Source organism: Rhopilema esculentum, chromosome 18, assembly GCF_057945365.1.
Source record: "Rhopilema esculentum isolate cy_ngs chromosome 18, ASM5794536v1, whole genome shotgun sequence".
Taxonomy (NCBI): Eukaryota; Metazoa; Cnidaria; class Scyphozoa; order Rhizostomeae; family Rhizostomatidae; genus Rhopilema; species Rhopilema esculentum.
Window position 1 is genome coordinate 783,195 of NC_142832.1, and position 23,523 is coordinate 806,717.

Genomic DNA, 23,523 nt, shown 5'->3' on the forward strand with positions numbered 1-23,523 from the left:
TAACAGAGTTAATATGGAATGCGGGGTGACCTTGAGGGGGATAAAAGCTACCAGAAGGGAAATGCTAAGGCTGTAAATAGGGGTTTGCCTATAAGGGGTTTTCCAATCAGAAGTAAATGTCGTTCTCACGCGATTGTCATCGACGATAGGAAAATAACTGTAGCAATTTTACCAAAAAAGTAAAAGAGAATCAGAAGATGACACAGTTTTGCTTGTTTCAGTAAGATTCGATCGATCAGTGAATTGGGTACTTATATCAGACGTAACTTCAAAACAAATTAGAAAATGCAGAACTAGGATACAACAAAAACGTAACTAAACATCAAAATATATGTCAGTACTCAAATATGTTCCAAATTAGTAAATACAAGTCCCGGCGTTTGAAAGTTCGAAAGCTTGAAGGAGAACCATCTTCGCTTCGAGCGCACGTGGCTTTAGTATTTGAAGTCTTCCGCAAATTTTTCACAAGCACTATATAGCGAATTACCTGCAAACAAGTGAGAAATGTCTTAGTATTTTACGCCAGCACTAATCGATATGAAAGATCTAAAACAAAATTGGTTGAAGATTTCTTACCTTGTCATGCCATGCATCTTCACGATCAAGAGTTGAAATCATACCAAAACGTGTCCATAGATGATCACAAATACCCAAATGATATCAGGATACGAATTCGATATTTGCTAGCTTCTAAGTGGAAGATGTAAAGTAAATAAATCCGAATCCTGAACAACAATTTTCAATACATGACAGGCCGTAGCAGCCCCAGCGTGGCTATCGGTTGGTGTGAGGGCTTCTTGGTCTGTTCCAAAGAGAACCCGTGCTCATGATCCAAAATATCAACCTGTTATCATTTCTTTTAATATCTTCCATCCGAACTTTTTAACTTGAGTTCTAAAAAGTAAACAAACGATTGACAACAACATTTGATTTGATTAATTTCATTTTGCGTGATCCAGACCACGTTCGTAGGTGTAAAATATCTTTGTTTTCCAATTGAAAAGAGCTGCTTGAAATTCAAAAGAGGGGCATGCTGCAATTGTGAGGGTTGAAAACCTGTGGCAATGTACTGCAAAATGCTAGTTTTCAGAGGGGAAACGTACTCAAAATTCGCTAAAGATATCAAAATGAAACATCGAATGAGACAAGATGAGACCCGTACCTGTAGGTCTTGAAAGTACATAGCATCAATGCATAATAATAATAATAATAATAATAATAATTCGCTATGCAAATTTTCTTTGTTCGGTCATAACTATGATAATTAATCTAACAGCGTGGGGTTAGTGGAGCAAATAACAGAAGAGGGGTAATTTGCGATGGGGGATATAAAGAGAAAGTCAGAGTAGCAGAAGCATGGCCTACTATTGTGCAATTATTTTGAGAAATGCTAAAATTAAACAGAAAAAGTTCATATTCACGAATCACTAAGACTCAAAATACAGAAAATGAAGCAAAAGATTATATAATTCTTTAAAAACATATAGAATAAATGAATACAAATATTCAGCTGTGTTGTGCTTTTGTGGCTAAGATTAGCATTTTCAAAACAACCATTTAATACTGATTGCAAACGCGGAAATTATAATTGAAGTTACGGCGATCGGGCCGCTGTGAGTCCTGACAGCCACAAGAACAGCCCCGAATCCTGATGGCCAAATGAACAGCCCCGAGCCCTAATTTTTGTTGGCATACATCGTAAATGATGGGGAGTTCAGGTCAGCCCTTTTTAACAGAAGAGGGGGCTACAAAGTCGCAATCAAATGCACTTTTTCTATGTTAACAATGTATGATATCAGGCTGAACTGATTCAAACAAGAAATACCTTGAAGGCCGTGATTGCTTGCTTTCTTTAAGCAAAAATGAAACTTCATCTGCAGTTTTGTCTTGCTGAAAATGACATTGAAATAGGCTTAACAAGTAACCCAAATAGATTGCAGAGGAAAATGAGTAACTTTGTAATGCTTTCTTAACTGAAAAACATAGAACGTCCTGAATGGAAACAGGAATGGAAAGTAGAAGCAAGGTTGTCAAGAGAGCCACGTCCCCTAGCCTCCATTGTGATTGTGCCAATGTCACCTTGGGCGCATCTCATACAATGACATCCGAGTTCTAATGCACTAAGCAGGCGAAGATGACATCACGTTCAAGTAGGGAATCCTTTCTGAATAAAATTATGACGAAAATTGTTAAAAATTGAATGACCTTAAAATACCTCGAAAGATCAATTCACTTTCATCTTATAATTGAGACAAAAAACCTCATATGCATTTCATCTTCTATAAAAGAAAGTAAAATTAATAAACACGAGTAAACGTCCTTGATTAACAACCCTGCTTCCATAGCAACGCTGCAACCATAACAAAACTGTTGCCATTTTATACGAGTCCATTAAAAAGAAATGGGCTTGTACCATTCAAACAATTCATCCCAAGAATTGAAACTTATGATAATATATTAAAGGAAGGTATTAGTATTGCTCAAATGACAACTGTATATGGTACTTCATATTAGGTATAAACTAAAAAAGTTTATACTTAATGGCACGTGAAATTAGCGAGTCATGTTAATAAGAACTTTTCCAAACACAGGAAAAACAATGGAAATTTGATTTTCCACGCCTGCATAATTTATTTGAAGATATTTTGAAAATTTGAATGTAAGAAATCTGCAGTAACAATAATGAGAAATATTCAGATGTGATTAGAAATACAAAACTCTCATTAAAAGGCAAGGGCTACTCTTGCATGGAAGAAGGTGAATATATCTGGCATGACGTGAAAGCATATCATGGAGACACACGAAATATTTTACATATTGATGAGGTTGTGATAATTATAATGAGCTCACCAGCTCATCTTATTTATTTGGAGCCGAAAACCGACTTCTGAATTCACCTATCTATTAAATTTGAGCCGATTTGTTTCGCTTTAAATGACCGATTTTCACCTCCTTTTATCCGCCATTTTGTTTGTCTTGCACACAATAAGGCTCGATTATTCCAACTCAAACTGATTCCAGACAACATATTTAAGATTGACAAACAGCCCAGCCCTTTCGGTAAAGAAAATATCAATTTATTTCAAAACTCAAGCTCTTGTAATTCTGGATTGCATTTCCTATTGTAAACACCGATTTCAAACAAGAAATTTTGATCAGAATAAAAACACTGGGAACCCATGATCGAAGAAACAGAAATTGCAACAGTGAATAACGGTAATTTGCTGGTGTTTTTTAATAAATTTTTGCACTGAAATTAATAAAAAAGCAGGGGGAAAACTGACAAAACTGAAGTGATAGATTGCATCGTAAATTTAAGAACACATCCCTTGTGGGATCTGGAGGGTAGAATGCAGGCCATAATAGCCAGTCAGGCAAAATAAGGTTGAAAAATAACATAACCAAACACGTTGTTCCTGGTATTGGATTCCTGGAAATCTAGCAACTCCTAGAAACAAAACATAGCGTGGCCTCATCATATTGCTACTGTGCTTACAAAAGTGATGAGTCTCTCTAGAAAGAAGAAGTCATGTAGCAGATACTTCGTGGTTTTAAGTCTACACTCACACTAAACAATCGAATCTAATCAAGTGTGTTTTTACATTATGTACATCATGATTGTATAAATAAAGATATGATATAAATATTATACATTTATTTGTAAGAAGAATTGTTATATGCAATTTAAGAGAAGTCAGTTAGACAGTTTGATTCGCCTTCTTCTTGTTGATCAAGGCCTCCAGAAGTCGCAGCCGCGCTCTGATTTGCTACAATTAAAACAATTGCAAAACGTTTGAAATGGAGGCTTCTAAAATTTCAAATATTACATAATAAATTCAAAACAACCCTTCCAAAAATTGTCAAATAATTAAAGTGTTACTTGTGTGTTTACCAGAAAGGTGAAAGGTGAATATAGGACACGGACATGATGTTGAAATTAAGCTATTTTGAATATCTAGAAGCATGAACAAAAATCATTATTCACACGAGACCCAGATCTCAAACTTTAAAAAATTTTCGCAAACGCTTTTCGTAATCATTCTACTAAACGATTCAGTATTAAATAAAAAAGGGGTTGTATTACCCGTGCACCATTCGCTTGGCAATCGTTTGTACCAGCATATATTCAGAACAAAAAACATCGATCCGGGGCATACAGGATTGCTTCACCAAATCAAAATTAGAAAGAGGCTCAATCAAGAGATCTAAAGCCAATTGATGTTTGGTTTAGCCAAAATTGTTTGGTTTAACCGAGGATGGTGGGAGAATCAGTTCTTTATCGTTGATCTAACAACAAAATATTCTGTAAACAACAACAAGCTGTCATCACCTTGTACTCATTGTAGTCCTCTTCTAACGGGCCTCGGTCCTCTTTTTGCACTTTTCTATCATCAAAAGAATTGACTGATTAATATATTGGTCATCGAAATGAAAAAAGCAAGAAAACTGTCAAATAAAAAAAAGGCCTTTATCAAACTTGTTAAATTGGTGGAAGCTTAGAGAGCTCTGATTGACCAGGCATTTAGAGACGAGGAAATGTTGAAGGAAGAATTATGGGAGAGGGTAAATTTGGGAGTAATAGATTGCAAACCGAATACCGTCAAATACCATTAAATGTGCAAATTCAGCCATTAATATGTAAAATATTTCCTTAGATATAGTCAGGGAAGGATCCGAGTACTGCTAACAGATAATTGTTATTTTGGCAAAGCTAAAAAAACGTAAGAATAGGAACCAAATTACAGTCAATTGGTGGGGAAAGGGCCTTTGTTCATGCACCCATGTCTCAGGCAATCTCTAACATGTTTGCTGATTGTGCAGGTGTCTTCAGGCTATGCGGTCAATTATGTTCATCTATAACATAACATTGGAGAAAAGATGTTTACAACACCAGATCATTTCGCACCATTGTTATGAAATTATTTCTTTAGGGAATCAAGTCATTGGAAAAACTACTTAGAGTTGAAGATAAAAAGCCCCTAGAATAAATCGATTAGGATTTTGCTCAAATCACCCAGCTATAAACCGAGTAACTCGTTACGCAATCATTTAATCACCGAATCATTTATCACCTAATCCTTTAATCACTTTATGATTGAATCAAGTCATCATTAAATCATCTCATCATCATATATTCTCCCACATTAGGGCAAAAAACTGTGATCACGATTTTCATAAACTAACCTGCCGGTAGTAGCAAGAAAATCATCTTCGTAATCTTTCAGCTTCTTTCCAAGAATTTTTCGAGACTTTTTCGCCAGTTTCTGTTGCTTGAGTAACTCGTCTCTATAAACAAAGTGACGTCATGATAACTGAGACAAGGAATAATTCTACCGTGCTACAAAATGTAAGTTGCCTCGGAAAGCCGTGCCTTACTAAGACTACGTTAAAAAAGCTGTTTTAGTTCTATCTTGCTCCTAATCGATGGGTATAATATGTCCATGACAGGAATAGGGATAGGAAATTGGTTTCCCAACACGGCCACATAAGATTCTGGGGCATATGCAGAGTGTTGAACTGAATTGAGTCTAATATCAAGTAGATTTAGCACATTACGAGAGGCTTAAAACGATTGCAAGAGACAAGAGCAAACGGCTTTGTCGTCTTCTTTTGTAAAAATGCACAGTCAATAGCAATTAGAAAATAAAATCACACGAAAGGTGAGATTTCTTGTTAAGTTGGGTTGCAAAGCCCACATAATACCATTGACATACTTATTGATTGGCCAATGGTTAAATGGCAAATCGCTTAGGCCAGTTAAGTAGCTGTCGATGGACTTTAAGCTGCAAAGCCCTGTTTAAACTATGCTAATTATTCTCAGTTCAAGAGTCAAGATAAAATGCTTGATAGTGTACACGCAGCCTATCCGGGTTGAACTGAACGTAGAAAACCTGGATTAAGACAAATTCCCTAAAGAAGTGGGCTTAACTCGGCTGAGCTGATAGTTTTTTAAGAAAATCTTTTGGCTGAAGATAATCAGTTAGTATGCTTGTGAAAAGGAAGTTAGCCAAACATTGATAACAGCTAAAATCAATCTAAAGATATCCTGATGAGGTAACAAAGTTCTTACAAAGTGGCGTCATGGAGAACTGCTTCACTCATCGTTCCGGGCGAAGTGGTCGATTTTGGTGCGTTTAGGGTGACTGCTGGCTCACTAACATCAGTCTCAGTTTCAAAGCGTTCTGTGAAATCCATTGGTTTTCGAGTGATATTGAAAGTATCGTTGAGACCGTTGTCATTTCCAGCCAATGGATCGTCAGTCTGTTGATAGAAGATTCGAAAGTCCATTTTATGTACACAGAAAAATAAATCAGGAACGAAAATAAATCATAATGACATCTGAAACCGTAATGAGCATTTGGACAAATGGCAATAGAAACTACGCTTCATGATCACGAAAAATGGGCTGTTTCAACAACTGAAATATATCATTAATATTCGACTCGCTTTTACCATTACTAATCTGCGAACAGATTAATATCTTTTTCATAAATAACTACATTTATAAATGTATATCTTTTTAATCAATAAATTACAGTTTTTCCTTTTACTCAACATAGAATAAAGAACCATTCTTCTTAAAAATAATAAAAGTTATTTTATTCATCTCGTAGCAACAAAAATAATTCTAAAACGAGACTAACTTTTGATGAATTGCTCATCTTTGCGCCAGAAAGAAATTCACCTGAAAAGAAGTTATGACAAAAATGAAGCCAAATTTAAAAATAACTCTTTTGAATTGAGGAGATGCCGCAGAGTTTGTGAAAGTGGAAACCAGTGCCGGAAAATGTGAGGACGTTTTGGGCTTACTGCCCCTTCTCAAATTTGTTTCAGAAAATTAAGGAGGATGGCAGTTACTTAGAAGATGTGTCTCGAAAAATTTGACATTTTAACCTGGAAAATGAAGCTGAAAAAGCCTCTCAGACAAGGAGATTACTGAAAAAGGGCATCTTCAGAAAGTGGAAAACGCATAAAGCGGAAGTTTTTGAGGGTGGACGTTGAGCAAATAGTTGAATGAAACAAATCTATTTTTCACTTTGTGATTGTATTTAACAAAGATAAATTAATAAAAAATTTAGCGTTTAGGAGATGAATGTACTAGAGTTTTGATTTCATGTTTATGGAGATGCTGTGGTGTTTTCACTTGTAATTACCTTCCATTATTGGTTGCAGATCTCTCGCCGTATTGTCCGACGAATCTTGTGATCTGTAGACACAGAAAAAATAAACTAAATTAAACAAATGACTATGTTTATAAAAACATTACATATAAAAGTATAAAATCATTAATAGGCTTTTCTTACCCTTCTCCCTAACACTCCCCCCCCCCATTTCTACATGTGTGCCCTCATTAAAGTTGGTTTTTAGACCTTTTCTCTGGCACTCCATATCCATTTTATCTTTCAATTTGTCAAAAATTATTCAACAATAATTGTTCATTATTATATATTGCCTCTTTCTATCATTTCATTCTAGTTATTTACGCAATAAGTTCTAATTTGAATGCATTTTTGCCACCAGCAGGAACATTCTTATGAATTTCATACAACTGAAAGTAGTTGACGAGTAGAAAAGAATAATATGTGACGTCAAACTTCAAAGCTTCACGAAAAAACAAGCTAAACTCGACAAACCTTCCAGTGTCAGGAACTTCTTCCCCTTTCGCATTATTTTCTTCTTGCTTATCCTAAAATTGTAAAGGATTGGAAATAACATTCTCTCTTCTTTTCAATAAAACTTTGCTGTGTAAAGCCATAACCAAACGGCTTAAAATTGGAAGTAAAGTTTGAAATTAGAGACTGAACGTGCAGCTTTTTATCGTTACAAAAACTTGGAGTGCTACCGTGAAAAATAATTATAGAAAAATCATCTAGACAGTAAAATTTCTAAAAACAGTAATCTAATGTGTGACAACAGAAATATTCTTTGCCAGTTCCAGTGACTAAATAACTGAAAACAAAACTTACTCTAGGGGTCGCAATTAATCGTTTGATTTTACGATATCGTTCGTATATCGGCCGCATTAACGTCCGGTCTTCCTTTGAGCTCTAAAGGTAAATGATATCAACATTAATTAATACAGACAGTGTTACAGTACAAAGGTATTCTGAAGCATGTTGGAGCAGAGGTTGGAAGATATCCAGGCAGAAATAAATAGAGTAATACAAAAGGAAGGATATTGAAATTATTATAACATATGTTACTTTATCTATAAAAGTGTTAAGTATGGTTGAAGCTATACAAAATACAGATTAAACGATTAACAGAAGAAATCAAATCATCCGGGCTAGATAGTGACAAATAGGCCTTGCTGGTATTGCAATAACACGTCAAAACACTAACATCCTCTCGAACATACAGACATTTGGCTGCTAGGTGGCAACAAACATGACGAGGAAATTTTGGCTGAAAGCAAGTATATCTCTACGTACGGCATAACAAGACGGATGTAAGGAGGTACATTACTGGTATTAGATCCTTCTAAAACCTACCGGCCTTCCATGGAGGTTCTCGTATTGCAGCAAGGCCTTTTGCACGGCTAACTTTTCATCTTTCAGCTGGTCCGGTGACATCATCTAAAAAGGCAGTAGATTAGGCTCCCATCTGATCACAATGTTTAAATATTAAATCCTTACAAAAATAATGCTCGTCTTTAAGACAAATCAGCCCAAATTCTGACGAATTGGGACCATACAGAAGATCTTTTTAAAAACCCTATAAAGATTTACCTACGTTTCCAGAGAAGAATTGTAGAAATCATTACAAAGAGAAATACATTCTGACAGACAACAGTTTTACTGTGCCAATTATATTCTGAGCTGAGGAGCAAGCTCCTCGATTCTTTCCAGCCCCTTTATCTGGTCCTGTCAAATTCTCCCCGGCAAGTGAATCTAATGAAATGTCACAGTGCTAAAGACATCGGCATAAGCTAACGATAAACAATTTTAAAGACATTTAGTTACAATTAGATTAGCATTTAAAAACAAAACACTATCTGCTTCATACCTCTAATTCCTCCGGTCTACCAGAAACTGATCGTTTTTCGCTCAGCCTTTTCAATAAAGCATTCAATGTGTCTTCTTTCGATGGCTTTCCACCTCGAACTTTAATGTCTGAAAATTGGAAAATTAAACGAGCACTTACCGAAGGAAGTGTGAAGTTTGATTGGAATTCTACGTCATCTTCAATGGAGGAGCATGGAATTACATGAGATATGCGGTGCATGCGCGTAGAGGTCAGTCTTTGAAGCAGAGTAGCTTTACCGATAGTGCAACAAGGCATATTTGTTATGCAAATAACAAAATAATTATGGAATTACAAATTAAAAATAGCTCGGGTGAGGTTGTAATCTGGGAGGGCATGTAATTCCATGCTCCTCCATTGAAGATGACGTAGAATTCCAATCAAACTTCACACTTCCTTCGGTAAGTGCTCGTTTAATTTTCCAATTCTACGTCATCTCCAATTACGTCACCAGTAATTACATGAGACTTTAAAGACAGGAAAAGCTACTCTGTCATGTTGCATAACATATAATAAAATATATGTTCAGAGATCTAAACACAATGGTTACATACCAACACAATATACACAAGGTTTTTTTTTTTTTTTTTTTTTTGTTTTTTTTTTTTTTTTTTTTTGTGATAGCTTAAGTCAATATCATCTCAGAATAAGTTAATGTTTCTACAACATTTTTTGAGTAGAATTTTTTAAATGTCCCAGCATTACTCCATCCTGCAGCTGTCATAATAGTGGCTAATGGCACACCTTTGTTTCTTGCTGAGGATGCAGATGCAGCTCTTATACTATGAGGTCCAAATCTTTTTACATCAATGCCTGCATCAGACATGACCTGTTTGCACCATCTTGCTATTGTTGATTTTGAAATTGCTTTATGTGGTTTTTGAAAACTAATAAATAGCTTTTGTTCTTCTTTTCGGATATCCTTTGTCATTTCAATATACTGTCTCATATTTTCAACTACACACAGTTTGCAGTTGAGACTGTAAGATTTGAATTCCATTGGTTTCAAATGGTGTCCAGGTCTAGATTGCTTGAGTAATGAAGGTACCTCAATTCTGCACGTGTCTCCAAATGTTATTCCACTAAGTTCAATTGCATGAATTGTCTGACATCGTTGCCCTGACAAAATACACAAGAGCATAACTAGACGTAAGGTAAGTTTCTTCAAATTGAGTTTTATTGCTTTACCTAGGGAATCTAGGTATGTCAAGACACTTGAAATATCCCATACATCAGTGTATTTTGGTAATGCAGGTCTGGATTCAAAAACCCCTTTCATGAATCGCTTTACTAAATGAGTCTCTCCAAATGTTTGTTTATCTGATACAACTATTACTGCAGATAATGCAGATCTAGCAGTGTTGATGGCACTGTATCCTAACCCTTGCTTAAATAAATGGGTTAAAAATTCAATACCATCATATAAAGACACTTTGCTTGAATCAAGTCTATGCTTCTTGCAGAACTCTCTAAATTTCTTTACATAAACATTGTATTGTTTTAGTGTACCTGGCCTCCAAGAAGCCATTATGATTTCTGTTGCTTCTTCTGATAGGTTGATTGTAATCTTTTGTTCCCTGATAAAAGTCCCGCCATCAGGTTCAATTTCTTTTGAAATGGATGAATCTCCTCCTGCCTCCCTGGCATCTCCAACAATCCTTTGAAATGATCCAGCATAACTGGCCTCATAAGCAGAAGGGACATGAATTTTGGATACCAAACTTGGGTTGGCCAATCCGGTGCTATGACAATGCCTGTTGCTTCCTCCTTTATGATCTTCTGCATCACTTTGTTTATCAAACTAAAAGGAGGGAAAGCATAGAAATTAAATAAACTCCAATCTAATGAGAAAGCATCTATTGCAAAGGCTTCTGGATCTGGTTTATATGATACATATTTTGAAATTTGGAAATTCAGCCTTGATGCAAATAAGTCAATATTTGGGTCAAATTTCAGACATTTTGTAACTTGCATATATTTTTCCCTATTCAACATCCACTCAGCTGATGAAACCTTTCTTCTAGATTCAGTATCCGCTATTATATTTTGGCTACCAGGTATATGGGCAGCTGATAACCAAATTTCTTGTTTAATTGCCCAGTTCCAAATATCTTTCACTAAGTCATTACAAATTTGCGACTTAATGGTGCCCATGTTGTTAATATTATGAACTGCAGCTGTGTTGTCAATCATAAGCCTGACATGTTTGTGTTTGCATTTTTCACAAAGTGACTTTAATCCAAAATAAACTGCTTTCAATTCTAGATAGTTGATATGTTGTTTTGTTTCACTTTCATTCCAACCTCCAAATGTTTTCCTATCTTCCAGCACAGCCCCCCAACCTGTTTTGGAAGCATCTGTATACAATGTAGCACCAATCTTATTGCAAGAAATATTACTAAATGATAAGGTGACATTTTTGACCCACCATTTTACATCAGCAATGGCTAAGTCTGATAAAACCATTGAAGCTTCATAGTTTCCTTTGGAATTTTTGAGAGCCAAAATCTTATCATATTCTAAAGATCTATAAAATAGTGGTCCATATTGAGTTCCTGGAAAACTAGAAACCATCATGCCAAGGACTCTGGCAACCTCCCTTATCTTAGGAGTTTTCCTTGTCAACAGATCTCTACATGCCTGCAAGAGTTTTAGAGCTTTTTCATTTGTCAACTTTACTGTCATATTTTTAGAGTTCAGATGAAAACCCAGAAAAACAATTTCTTGTTTTGGCAGCAACTGTGACTTATCAGGATGTGCAACAAATCCCAATTTGTCCATTAACTTCACTGTCTCAAGGACATTTTGAAAACATTTATCAAATTTGGAGCCTTGCAAATATATGTCATCAATGTATGGAGAGTTTAAAAAACCACTGCTTCTCAACTTTGCTAATGGTGGCTTCAATAATTTTGTGAAAATTCTTGGTGCACTTGCTAAGCCATTAGGAACACAGCAAAAGGCAAATAATTGGTTATTCTTTTTAAATTTCAAAAATTGTTGATAGAACTCATCAATACTGACAGTATAATATGCATCTTTCAAATCAATAGATGCCATATAACAATCTGGTTCCATGAGACTGATAACTGTAGCTAGTGTATCCATTTTAAAATGATGGTAACAAACATACTGGTTTAGATTTTTCAGATTAAGAATTAGTCTGAGAGAGCCATCACTTTTAGGCCTAGTGAAAATTCTAGAAATATATTCTGGTTCACTATTTTCACATTTTTTGATTATACCCTTTGTAAGCATCGATTCAATTTGTTTATCAATCTGCTTACTTTGAGTTTCGTTAAAAATTGCTTCAGTGAAAACTGAGCCTGAATGAGGTATTCCTATAAATTCAATTTGAACACCAGATACATATGAAAGGATTTCTGGATCTGAGGTAATTGTTTCCCACTTTCTAATATAATTCCTCAAAGAACCAGCCTCAAAATTTTCAACTCTATTTTTAAGATACAATTTAATATCATGAATAATTTGAGATACGTTTCTCACCTCGTTCAATGGATTAGCAGTCAACATGTTCACTGCTTTCCCCGTCTGTTGTAGTCTCTGTAATTTGTTTTCTTCTTGAAGTTTGTGTTCTGGCCTCTGGACAAAAAAGACTGGTTTTGGTTGTGATAGTTGTTGTTATGATTTCTACTGTAATTTGAGTAGCTTCGTTTGTATTCATAATTTCTACCTCTGTATAGATATCTACTGTCATTGCTTCTCATAGGATTGTTAGTGATACTGCTAGACTTTTTCAAATCTGCTATTTGCTGATTGAATTCATCACCAAATATAAGCTTTGTTATCTGAGTTTCCTCAGAGCAAAGATCTTTGTATTCCTGCTTAAGATACGGCTTTATCATGGCCCTTCTTCTTTCACTTAACTCTCTGTTTACATGCCCAAGCAGTGCTGAGCTGTCTACCAATTTCTTGGCTATTTGTTTCATATCATCTTCTTTGATATTTGAATTCAAGACAAGCTCAGTTCCCTGAACTAATGCACTTGTGGCTGCAATTACATTTTCTTGTATGTGTGCTATTCTCCTGTCACTATCTTTCTGTTCTTTTCTCATTCTCATCCAAACTGGCCTATTCACTCTAGGCACAATGAGTTGAGAACAGTTTGATGGTCTCTTGTATGAAGAATGCAATGTCTTCAATTTTTCACCAGGAATTAATTTTTTCCAGCGTTTTTCTATAATATTTGCCAACTTCTCCGACACTGGGTCATCAACTTCTTCATCTTTTTCATTGAGTTCCTCATTTAAATTATCGAGAAACTCACCTCCATGTTTGTTTGCAACTTTCCCTGCATCCTCGCCGTTTGGCGCTTGCAGATTGTCATGGTCACTTTTTTGTGACAAATGCGAAGAAGACGAATTTTTACGACGTCTCTTGCTGTGAGAACATTTACTTCCTTCTTCAGAAGAGGAAGACACGCTGCTGCTGGAATTTGTGTCATTCCATGAGCGTTTCTTTCTGGTACTACCTGACTTCGGCCTAGGGACGTGGGCTTCGTTGCCCCTCCTGTTTAATTTTATGAATTCTTTAAACATATTTGCCATTGTGGCCATGGAATCCTTTAATTCATTCATATTTTGCAGTTCGTTCTGCGGTAGTTGACTACACTGTGGTCCGTTCCACTCATTCATTGATATTGTCTTCGGTAGATTTGAAGTTGACCTTTTGGATTCTTCTTCGCACGAAGTCGAGGAGGCAAACCCTTCTTGCTTCTGAGTTTCCTCTTCGTCCATTATCTTCATTCACACAAATTCTTGACCAGCAAAATATAATAAAAACCAAGAGCTCGAAGCTGGTCGACTGACACCAAGACGCACGTTTCGCAACTGACCTCTACGCGCATGCACCGCATATCTCATGTAATTACTGGTGACGTAATTGGAGATGACGTAGAATTAAAATTAAAATAATAGAGTTAATGTTTCCAAGTTTCTTTGCAGCCTCTAAATTGCTTCAAATGCATTCAATACCCCTATCAAGAATACAAATCTCAATTTGTTCCAGTAAACAGCATAAACTTCGTTTACTAAACTCTCTGACACGCCTCAACCGTGAAATGCGACAGAATAACATTTAAAGTCAAAGAGACGTATCAAGACACAGAAATAAATAAAAATACTTTTTTACACAATCAATAAAAGACGAAAAACCAATAACACACAACTACTGTGCCTATCATGGCGGGAATGGACTCCAGGTCATCGAAGAAATCACCATGAAAGTAACTTACAATTAAAAAATTTACAATATTCTATATAAAAAGAAACTACAAAGGAATGTCAAGTTTCTGTCTCACATTAGATGTCAGGCAACGATATCAGCGTGTTGAAATCTAGAAAAAAAACAAGTGCAGGACAAGGAACAAAAGACCCCCACCCGCAGATGAAAACAGCTGCCACCCCCTGCCACATGTGCCACAAATAAAAATATCGAAATCATCAGGTAACCACAAAATTTTAATGACATACCCCTCAAGTTTGGTGCAAAACTGACTGCCTCAGTACCAGTTTGGTCGCCCCTGTCTTGGTTTTCTGAATAATCAAAGCAGAAATACAACTGTTATTAAAATGTTTGTTTATTTATCTATAAATGAGCATTTTGATGAGTTGAACAGGATGTAAATATAAAAGTATTTCCTGTACAACAGTGAACACCCAGAATTTTCATCCATATGATCAAACATTATGTTCACTTTCTACTTTATTGATCCAATTTATACAGAATTTTAAAAAATGTTCATAAAAATAATAGTGAGCCACACAGCTACTTCAATTTCATTGAAAAAAGGGATAACAAAGATTAGGAAAGCAGTTAAATTGGGTTTGAATAGCGCAACTTAAAAAAATAGCAAATCGTTAAAAGATAGTACTTCTGATTATATAAAGTTTCAATGAATTTTTTAAATCTTTAAAAACACCAAACTGCAGTATCCCTTTACCGAAAAATTTAAAAAATCGAAGACAATAAAAATGCAATTGCAACATAATTTCAAGACTCTAAGTTATGACAAAGAATTACTGCATATTCGGTTTGGGACACATCTGGTTTGGGACATATTTGGTTTGGGACATAATTGGTTAGGTACAATGTTATAAAGCCTTTCAGGAAGTTCTTCTGCCGCCCAACTGCTTCTTTTTGAGAGATTTAGAGAGCCAGTCGTTTTTTAATAAAATAAACCTTGACAGATCTATATTATTCAATCCAAAAACAGCATTTTTGATTCAAACCACGCTAGGCTCATTATATTCAAAGGAAATTTGTGGTGAACAGATTAACACAACTTCGTATTGTTTGCTGGAAAATAAAACTATTGATGCCAAATAATGCAGATTTCGTTGTTTTTGGCTTGCATTGGAAACTCTTGCGGTATAAATCAAATATTTAGGCGACTAATTTCATCCGACAATCCTGTTTTTTCTGATTAAGAAAAACTGATCAAAATTTGTTCCGATCTTAAGCAATCTGCAATCTAACAAACAAAGTGATGGAGTTTTTACTGACAAGTTCGAGGAAAAACTCTTTACCTGCTTTTTGTTTCTCGAGCAAAGTGAGGTTGGACTTGCGGCTGTCCTAGATTGCTAAGATTTGCACTGGCAGCAGCTGTTAACAGCAGTGAAGATGGTAGCCACTAATTGTCTCTTAGCTTCTCAATGTGACAACAAAACAGAGCCCAGAAAAGTGGCAGGATATCGGCTACCAATCGTAAAGAGATAGGGATGGTGGCCATTGGTGGGGATATTCCCTTGGGTGCAAACATTTATTGTTCAGCAAGTTGAATTTTCTATGTTGACAAGTGCTATTGAGGAAGACACCCCTTTTCAAAGAAAACGTAGCTAAAGGTTCAACACTCAGACCAGGGTGTATTCTCATTTTTTTCAGGAAAGTTTCTAAAATCTTGTCTCATTGGCCGCCAGTAAAAGGATGAAAAATTTCCTCTTCGCCTTATTTAAACTGCAGAGTTTAAAGGTAATTGTCTATTGTGAGAAAGGTAATTGTCTATGTCTATTGTGAGATCAAATGTAACAGTGATATAACGGGAAGATAAATTTGAAGAAACATTAGTACACTACCTTTGATTGTGGTCATGAGTTCTGAAATGAAATTAAGATAAAAAATGATAAATAAAAAATACAAAGACGATAACAAGACTATCTTTTACAATGATGTATTTCAAATTTATGTTGACATTTTTAAAAATCTGGATAAATTCTTGGCCTGAAATCAAAATAGATTTGATTTACTCTTCTCAATATATTGTATTCTTCTTCATCGATTCGCGTGACATCGATACCTTGGTGTAAATGTTTTCTTCTGATACTTTTTTATTATCATTATTATATAAACTAAATAGTGTACAATCATCGTTTATCTCGGCCTTAAACACTGCTATATTATACGACAAAAAAATAGTTTAATCACACAACATATGCTCATTGTTTAACCTTCCGATGTTAGCATAAACCCAAACCATATTGAAAGGAAGAACCGAAATTGAAAGCACGATGACGTTAGAGCAACAGTCCTGTTAGTAACCCACCTCTTAGCTGTTTCTTGGCACGTCCCAGCTCTGCAATATATTTATTAACCTGGGCCTTTTCGGACGACTTTGGCTGAAAGAGAAGCCAGACGTTATTGGAAATCCTGCTTGTCAAAGTAAGGAGTAAAATTGGTCCCAAACAGGACGCTTGCAGTACTCTAGTTCTAGTATGTACCAAGTAACCAGTAAAAAGGATCCTACTTCACTTGAACTTGGAAAACTATCAGCTATCTGACTGATAGCTACCTACAATCTTTGCTAAATCTAGTTGGAAAATAACAGCAAAACAGGTGATTATCCTTGGTTTCAAGTAATTTTTAGCTCAATCCAATTTTAAGCTAATCATTATATTTAATAAAGAAATAAACACAGATTGTGATGAATAAAGAACAGAATGTAAACACAGTAAATTGCAACATGCCAAAAATATCATAGCAATAAAAATATCAAGTACCGGTCGATGATGTTGCTCTTCGAAGGATGTTTCAAAATTTGCGATAATTTTCTTGAGAGCTGCAAAACAACAAAGTCATTTCTTTTAATTATAGATGGGCAAATCACAAAAATTGGGAAGGCTTTAATATGTGAAACTGATCTCTTACTGCAGGTTCAGATCTCAACATAAGGAGCTCCTTTCTTGGTTTTCCAACATTGTCGGCAACAGCCGCCATCTATTTCCTAGAATTAATTAATAAAACCTTTCAAAACTTCCTTTACTCACACTCAATTCGCTTCTTTAAATCTTTTGCAGACATGTCCAACACTGGCACTGTGTCCTGCCTAAAAAGCAAATAGTTACTAATCAAAGAGAGCAACTCGAAATTCTGTATTTTCCATTCATTCTAAGATATGAATTACATAACATGCAAAACGATTACGTGTCTAATTAGAAAGAAATATAAGTAACATGATGCAGGTTTTGATGCTGAAGTAGTATTGGTGCATTATGATTTGATCCAGTATTGAGCAGAAGATTCAATGATTGACCAACAGGTAACATATATGTGACAGGTAACAGGTAACAGAGCAACTACATGGTATTGAATAAATAAAAACATTCCCTTTTCCACAAACATAGAAAATCTATCATTAAGCGAAGTTACAAATTGCATAAAAACATACCTTTTCTCCAGAAATATTTGCTGTTTATGGTCGATTTGCCTTTCATTTTGGCCATCGCTGGAAAAATATCTTGGAGATCGAATTGGGCTATCAGCAAGAACACTAGAAGACAAAATAAATCAGAATTCAGTGCTTGTTAGCATAATAAGGTTAAAAGCATGGTGATGCGAGCTGAATCACAGGCAAACATAGGAAATCAAACATTAAGCGTGTGTGTCGAGCTTCTTAAAGTAGCACGACAACGCAAATCTGTTTAGTTTTATCATAAAGACAAACTGATTGAAATTATTCCTAACTTGAAAGTCAGTTGGAAAATTTTACACAGATAAACCTTGGAAATATACAAACATAAGTGTTGTTTATAAAAAGTTAAGAAACGAAGAGTTGTCATAATTCAGATGAAAATGAAATATGACTTCAGCTAAGTAAAATACAAATCTTTTTAAAGTTGTGATAAAACTGAAAAATATTTTATGATCTTTTATCTTTTTATGGGTTTTGGTCTAAATAAGCTCTATATCAATCATGGCATCAGCATTCATAACCCAGTGCACAGCTTTCTTTATCAACTCGCTTACTTTGACCTATTTTGTCTTTCTAATGCCTGTTATCAACCCATAACCATGAAATCGCCTGCCCTAAACTGGCGTATGCAAGCTCCTACCACATGAAATGGTACCTTGGTTCACAGTGTTACTTTTATGAGGTAATTGTAATTAAAGCAACTGTTAAGTGCCATTCATAGCAAGAACCAGATGATGTAATGTCTATTTCTGCTGTGGACGGCACAGAATATTGTATTTTGTTTTGTGTTTTTTAACAGTGATATAAAAAAGGTGAAAAGCTTTAAAAACATACTGAGAAAATCGTTCTTTTGGCGAGATTCTGGTTGCTGGGTCTGGAAGAAAATTCAGATTGATAAATATTAGTTGATCAATCACAGGCAATGTTTGCCTGTCATTTCCAAGAAAATTCGGTGCCATGATAATTTTCCTTAAAGCCCATTTGGCGGGGCAAAAGGCACATTTCAGAATATAGCATTTATCAAGAGTAAATACAATAATATGAAGTTATATCATGGTAAGAAACTTTCAACGGTTTTTCTCGTGAATGATATTCAACAATGTAAGCGGTATTTACAAATCAAAAGCGCATACCCTCTGTCTCTTCCTGCTGCTGCATTCGAAACAGATCGAGAGGTGGTACAATTGGCCTACCACCATTTTCAGGCTGCAATAAACCAAATGAGTAAATACATGAGATGCATTGCGATACAAAAGATGACACTTGAATGATGTTGTTATGAACGGTACCTCAGAGGCAGTTCATCAGGTGTTCTGGTGCAAAAAATGACTCTTTATGTAATTCCATAGTTCTGCTGCAAATTGGAGGCCTACTTGGAAGGTCTTGAAGACTGACTTTGTTAACACGAAAGCTTAGTATTAGAGCAACCCAACTCGGTATTCCGACGGGTTCCTATTGATTTTTCATGCTGTTGAGCATGTGCCCAACCCCCCCCCCCCCCTACGATTAAAACATTCTTTATTAGATATCATTTTAAAAAGCCTGCATAGGCCAAATATTCTTATTCATTGCATTCTTATCCGACGCCCTCATCCTGACGGTATAAAACAATCCTTGGGTGGCAATGTGCATGTTACGTTGAAAAAAATCCTCCAACATTACTGTAAACATAAAAAAGGCAAAGATTTTGTGTAAACTCTCTCAAGTAAATAATGCTACAGTAGAAGTCTGCAACAGATGACAATAGTATCATTCGAGCTTTATACACTCGCACAACGTTACCTCCGCGGTTTTATCTTTTACCTTTATCGAAGACGATAATACCATCGACTCATTCGGGGGGTTGTTTTCGTTCTCGTCAGCATCATCACATACATCGCTGAGTAATTTTGCCGATCGCCCATTTTTAATTCGAATCAATAGTGGATTCTCTGAGTTAGAAGACTTATTCTTGTCATTCTTTGACACTGAGTCCATATCAAGTTCGTTTGAATCTGAATTTTTCTGTCGGCCTAACGGAACTTCAAGACTGGAATAGTCAGTGCCATTTTTGATCAACTCATCGATGTTTTCAGATTGCGTCTTTCTCTGCAATCGATTATTCTTTTTTCGTCTTGGCGGCGGGGCTCTGTTGCATGTGAGCTAATAGAGAAAGGAAACATTTTAGTGACAATTACAGTCATGTAAATATTCCCAACGTATTAGAAAAACTCAGAATTGCACGAAAAAGTGGAAAAATTCGAGTCCATGCGAAAAAGCTAATTTTCATGTTGCATTCACCAAAGTATGAATTGTTGTACAATAACAAAAACAGGACGACAAAGCAGCTACAAAATTAGGCAAAACTAATAGAATAGAGAAAACAAACTGTGATGTAACCGCAACCGTAACCATAACGGAAAAGACACACTTACGCTAGTCAAAGTACCGGTCCAATGGTCTTTCATTTCATCAAATAACTTCAGATTGATTTCGATGGGCTCGTTCATTCGAGCTGTCGTCTCTAAAGGAGGCTATATCGAAAAGATTAACTTTAGATCACCAGATTAGGATCTTGAATTGAATGATAATCACGAGAGGACCTAAATTGGGGAGGGGGGAGTTGGGGTCAAAAAAAGAGACAAAGTAAAGATGGTGTCGTAAATGTGGAAACGTGAAGATGAAGACATAAAGATAATTGAAGTTGAATTAAAGGTGGTCACGTAAAGGTGACAACATTGAGGTGAAAACGGAAAGTGTTAATGTAAAGGTGTTAACGGTAAGTTGGCAACGAGAAGATGGCAACGAGAAGATGGCAACGAGAAGATGGCAACAGAAGATGGCAAAGAGAAGATGGCAACGAGAAGATGGCAACGAGAAGATGGCAACGAGAAGATGGCAACGAGAAGATGGCAGCGAGAAGATGGCAGCGAGAAGATGGCAACGAGAAGATGGCAGCGAGAAGATGGCAACGTAAATGTTATTTTCTGTAGGTCGATCTGATTGAGGTAAAAGTTTGCAGAGCATGAAGTACATCTTTGTCGGTAGATAAATATCTTATGACGCCGACAGTCTTACTGATTCTAATCGCTTCAACAAAAAGCTTTTATTAACAAATAATTAATTATTCTTAATCAAAAATAATTTGTTTTGTGCATTATTGTGGTAAATAACATTGTTGTGTTCTCCTTTGTCACCCCTCGAAGTATTTTGCATCAAGAGAGCATGATTGGCCATCTACCTGATAGAATCTCTAGAGTTGAAGTGCAGCCTGTAATTCTCATCGATAAGTATTTTAAAAATGTATAATAATTGCTACTTCTGTGCTTACAGCCCCCTTGTTTAAAAAGAAATTTGAAAATAACGTCTATGAATTTACCGTGTCTCCTGTGTTATTTGCCTGGCTGAACATGGCGGGCGAGTGGCTTGCAGGTCTGGTTCTCTTGTCCGCCGCCGATAGTTTTTCGGCGGTGTATCTCTTAAGCATATCGCGAATAGGCGTTTGATTTGAATCACCTGCAACGCGAAGATGTACATTAAGAAATGTATGTATCAAACTAGTGCAAGTGTAATAAAAAATTAATGAGGATACAGGTTTTTAGGCAACTGATATCGCTTCATAGTGATACAAATAACGCCATATATCTATTAAGAAGACCAAAAGGTGTAGCGAGTTATAAATCAGATTCGAATTTCAATGGAATCCCTATCCCATTCACCAAGGATCAAAAGTAAGAATTTTAGCATTTCAATCATTCCAGTTTGCTTCGGTCAGGCAGCTGCAATAATGAGATTTTTAGCCAATTGTGTTTAAGAAATGGGGAGGTGATTTATTCTCAAACAGATATTGCCAGTTTTTCAGGAGACTGCTTTGGCTATTACGGAGTGTTGTGAAGACGTCAACCGGCGTTAGAATGACGATTACAATTAACTGATTACAACCTTGTGTAAATATTAAGTCTAGAAGACAAAGTTATCATTTGATTTAAGCGACGGAGAAAACTTCAAAAGGAAAGACAAACAAAGAATGACAGGGAAAATACTCCGAGCTTGGAATATTTAAGAAATAAATACAATTTATTTCAAAGGGCAGAATAAAACGAAATTCAACGGGCTTATTATAAGGATAATTAGAAAAAGGAGAGGTTGATCTGGGAAAATGATATGAAGACGTTTCCAGAAATTAACGGGTCAAAAATTGAATAGATGATAGATTAGGTAGGGAAGCATGAGTTTCTGGCAAGTAAAACCATTGACCATCTGCTCACTAGACATAGGATCAAACGAAGCTTCACATACCCTGTGTTCTCTCTTCTTGAGAATTTGTAACATCATTCCCCTAAAAGGAAGGTTCAGCATTTGCATAAACAACTCTCATAGAATAAGCACTAAAATAGTTCATACAATAATAAGCACGAAACGAAGAGGTTTGCCGTCGAAGCAGCCAAGAAACTTTTTGTCGATCACGAAGAACCAGAGCTCGAGGTAATGATATCTAAGTAGGCTATAGATTTCTTTAGCGTGTTGTTTTGAATTTAGAGACAATCAGAATTAACTTAAAAGCAACTTGTGCATCAAAAAATGGATATTATTGCTCTGCCTTGGCTTTGTTTGAGCAGAGATAAAACCATTTCGCCTAGCCGGTATCTGGAATGATGACTGTGGGAGGAGGAAGAAGATAATTTTTCGAGTACGCTGAAGCAATAGCCACTGTTTGTCAAGGCCTCGCGAATGTACGATTTTCTGTTGGTTTTCTTCAGAGGGGCCGGGGGCAATGAGAGACCAAGGAACGTTATTATAATAATAAAAACCAAGAAAACCAGTAGTTCACTCTAAACAATGAAACAAGTTATCAAACATCCCTCAGTAGCTTTTCAAGAACGAAACTCTGAGCACGCAATAGAGTTATTGATTTACAAGATTTGGCTTCAAGTCATTGATTTTTGCAGATTAAAAAATATTTCGCACATAACAAAATATTCTGTTTGACAGATTCTCTACAGTCTGGAGAGGGATAAAGCGGCCTTAAAATAAAAACCAAATCGGATCGAAAAGATCTGCGTCTTCGAGGAATACCAAACATACGTGTGTGTCTGACTCTGACGATGACGTCACAAAATGTGATCCAAATAAATGCTCCTTCACAGCATCGTGAATTGTGTTATCCAGTATTCTGCAAAAAGCAACTGATGGTTAGTTTTTATTGTGAAATGAAGTTATTTTTCCTTAGCTTGTAAAATATTTGGTGCCAATTGAATTCACCCACACAAAGCAAGTCTAGGGCTTTGTAGCAAGCAAGCCTAAATCCCAGCTCAATTTAACCCCAAAGCAAAAATTGCTGGTTATTCATTTGACTGGAAGTAAAACTGATACAAAATATGTTTCAAAGAGTTGCAAAGATTTTTTCTCTTGAAAAACTTTACACTATTGAATGCTTTCACAGAAATTAACCAAGATAATCCAAATGGTGTTCCCGTCTCAGTACTTACTGTTTTCGACTTGGAGAGGCGGCCATTGGAACTGAAATGTGTCTGACTGGTTTTGGAGGTGATTGACTGCGATTGGGTTCGTTGATTGATATAACTCTACGGATCAATGATTGAAATCACTCAACAATAGTGATCGTTGGTTTCTTGATCGTTGACGATCAATTTTTATCAAAATGGTGGCAATTAATCACGAGAGTGATGAAAATGATGGCGATGACTGATGGCGAAGATAATTGAAGAACATGATGGGAGAAGATGACTGATCATTGATGACTGATCATTGATGATTGACAATTGATGATGGAAGAACATGATGGGAGAAGA

General features: G+C 35.9%; 2 protein-coding genes across 6 annotated transcripts in view; both read right to left on the reverse strand.

Annotated features, from left to right (window-relative positions):
* Positions 1-3,530: 3,530 nt before the first annotated feature.
* The window catches only part of LOC135680878 (protein FAM13A), a 34,914-nt gene continuing 14,921 nt past the window's right edge, over positions 3,531-23,523 (reverse strand). For 2 of the 3 annotated variants that reach the window (XM_065195089.2, XM_065195090.2), the window contains 24 exons: positions 23,200-23,295; positions 22,796-22,883; positions 22,010-22,049; positions 21,090-21,226; positions 20,146-20,244; positions 19,514-19,873; positions 18,865-18,937; positions 18,566-18,605; positions 17,708-17,809; positions 17,307-17,365; positions 17,040-17,098; positions 16,586-16,658; positions 16,119-16,139; positions 14,517-14,579; positions 9,007-9,113; positions 8,493-8,576; positions 7,968-8,048; positions 7,635-7,687; positions 7,155-7,207; positions 6,645-6,685; positions 6,071-6,261; positions 5,185-5,286; positions 4,331-4,385; positions 3,531-3,767 (listed from right to left, as the gene is read on the reverse strand). In XM_065195089.2, coding sequence (XP_065051161.2) covers positions 3,699-3,767; positions 4,331-4,385; positions 5,185-5,286; positions 6,071-6,261; positions 6,645-6,685; positions 7,155-7,207; positions 7,635-7,687; positions 7,968-8,048; positions 8,493-8,576; positions 9,007-9,113; positions 14,517-14,579; positions 16,119-16,139; positions 16,586-16,658; positions 17,040-17,098; positions 17,307-17,365; positions 17,708-17,809; positions 18,566-18,605; positions 18,865-18,937; positions 19,514-19,873; positions 20,146-20,244; positions 21,090-21,226; positions 22,010-22,049; positions 22,796-22,883; positions 23,200-23,295 — 2,146 coding nt within the window. In that variant the 3' untranslated portion in view covers positions 3,531-3,698. The remainder of the gene's footprint in view (positions 3,768-4,330; positions 4,386-5,184; positions 5,287-6,070; positions 6,262-6,644; positions 6,686-7,154; positions 7,208-7,634; positions 7,688-7,967; positions 8,049-8,492; positions 8,577-9,006; positions 9,114-14,516; positions 14,580-16,118; positions 16,140-16,585; positions 16,659-17,039; positions 17,099-17,306; positions 17,366-17,707; positions 17,810-18,565; positions 18,606-18,864; positions 18,938-19,513; positions 19,874-20,145; positions 20,245-21,089; positions 21,227-22,009; positions 22,050-22,795; positions 22,884-23,199; positions 23,296-23,523) is intronic. The other variant, XM_065195091.2, reaches the window with a different exon arrangement.
* Positions 9,122-14,507, reverse strand: LOC135682342 (uncharacterized). 3 transcript variants are annotated; one of them, XM_089113695.1, is made up of 3 exons: positions 12,532-12,707; positions 10,534-10,825; positions 9,122-10,143 (listed from the first exon to the last, which is right to left on the reverse strand). In XM_089113695.1, the coding sequence occupies exons 1-3, from the start codon at positions 12,556-12,558 to the stop codon at positions 9,650-9,652; spliced, it is 813 nt and encodes a 270-aa protein (XP_088969821.1). In that variant the 5' UTR covers positions 12,559-12,707; the 3' UTR covers positions 9,122-9,649. The 3 variants fall into 3 exon arrangements, with proteins under 3 accessions (XP_088969821.1, XP_088969820.1, XP_065053273.1); XM_089113694.1 differs by having other exon boundaries at positions 10,007-10,143; positions 10,534-12,707; XM_065197201.2 differs by lacking the exon at positions 9,122-10,143 and having other exon boundaries at positions 10,687-10,825; positions 12,532-14,507.

Excerpts from the sequence above, each read along its gene's own strand:
- LOC135682342 (XM_089113694.1), bottom strand. The coding sequence starts at position 12,558 with ATGTTGACTGCTAATCCATTGAACGAGGTGAGAAACGTATCTCAAATT.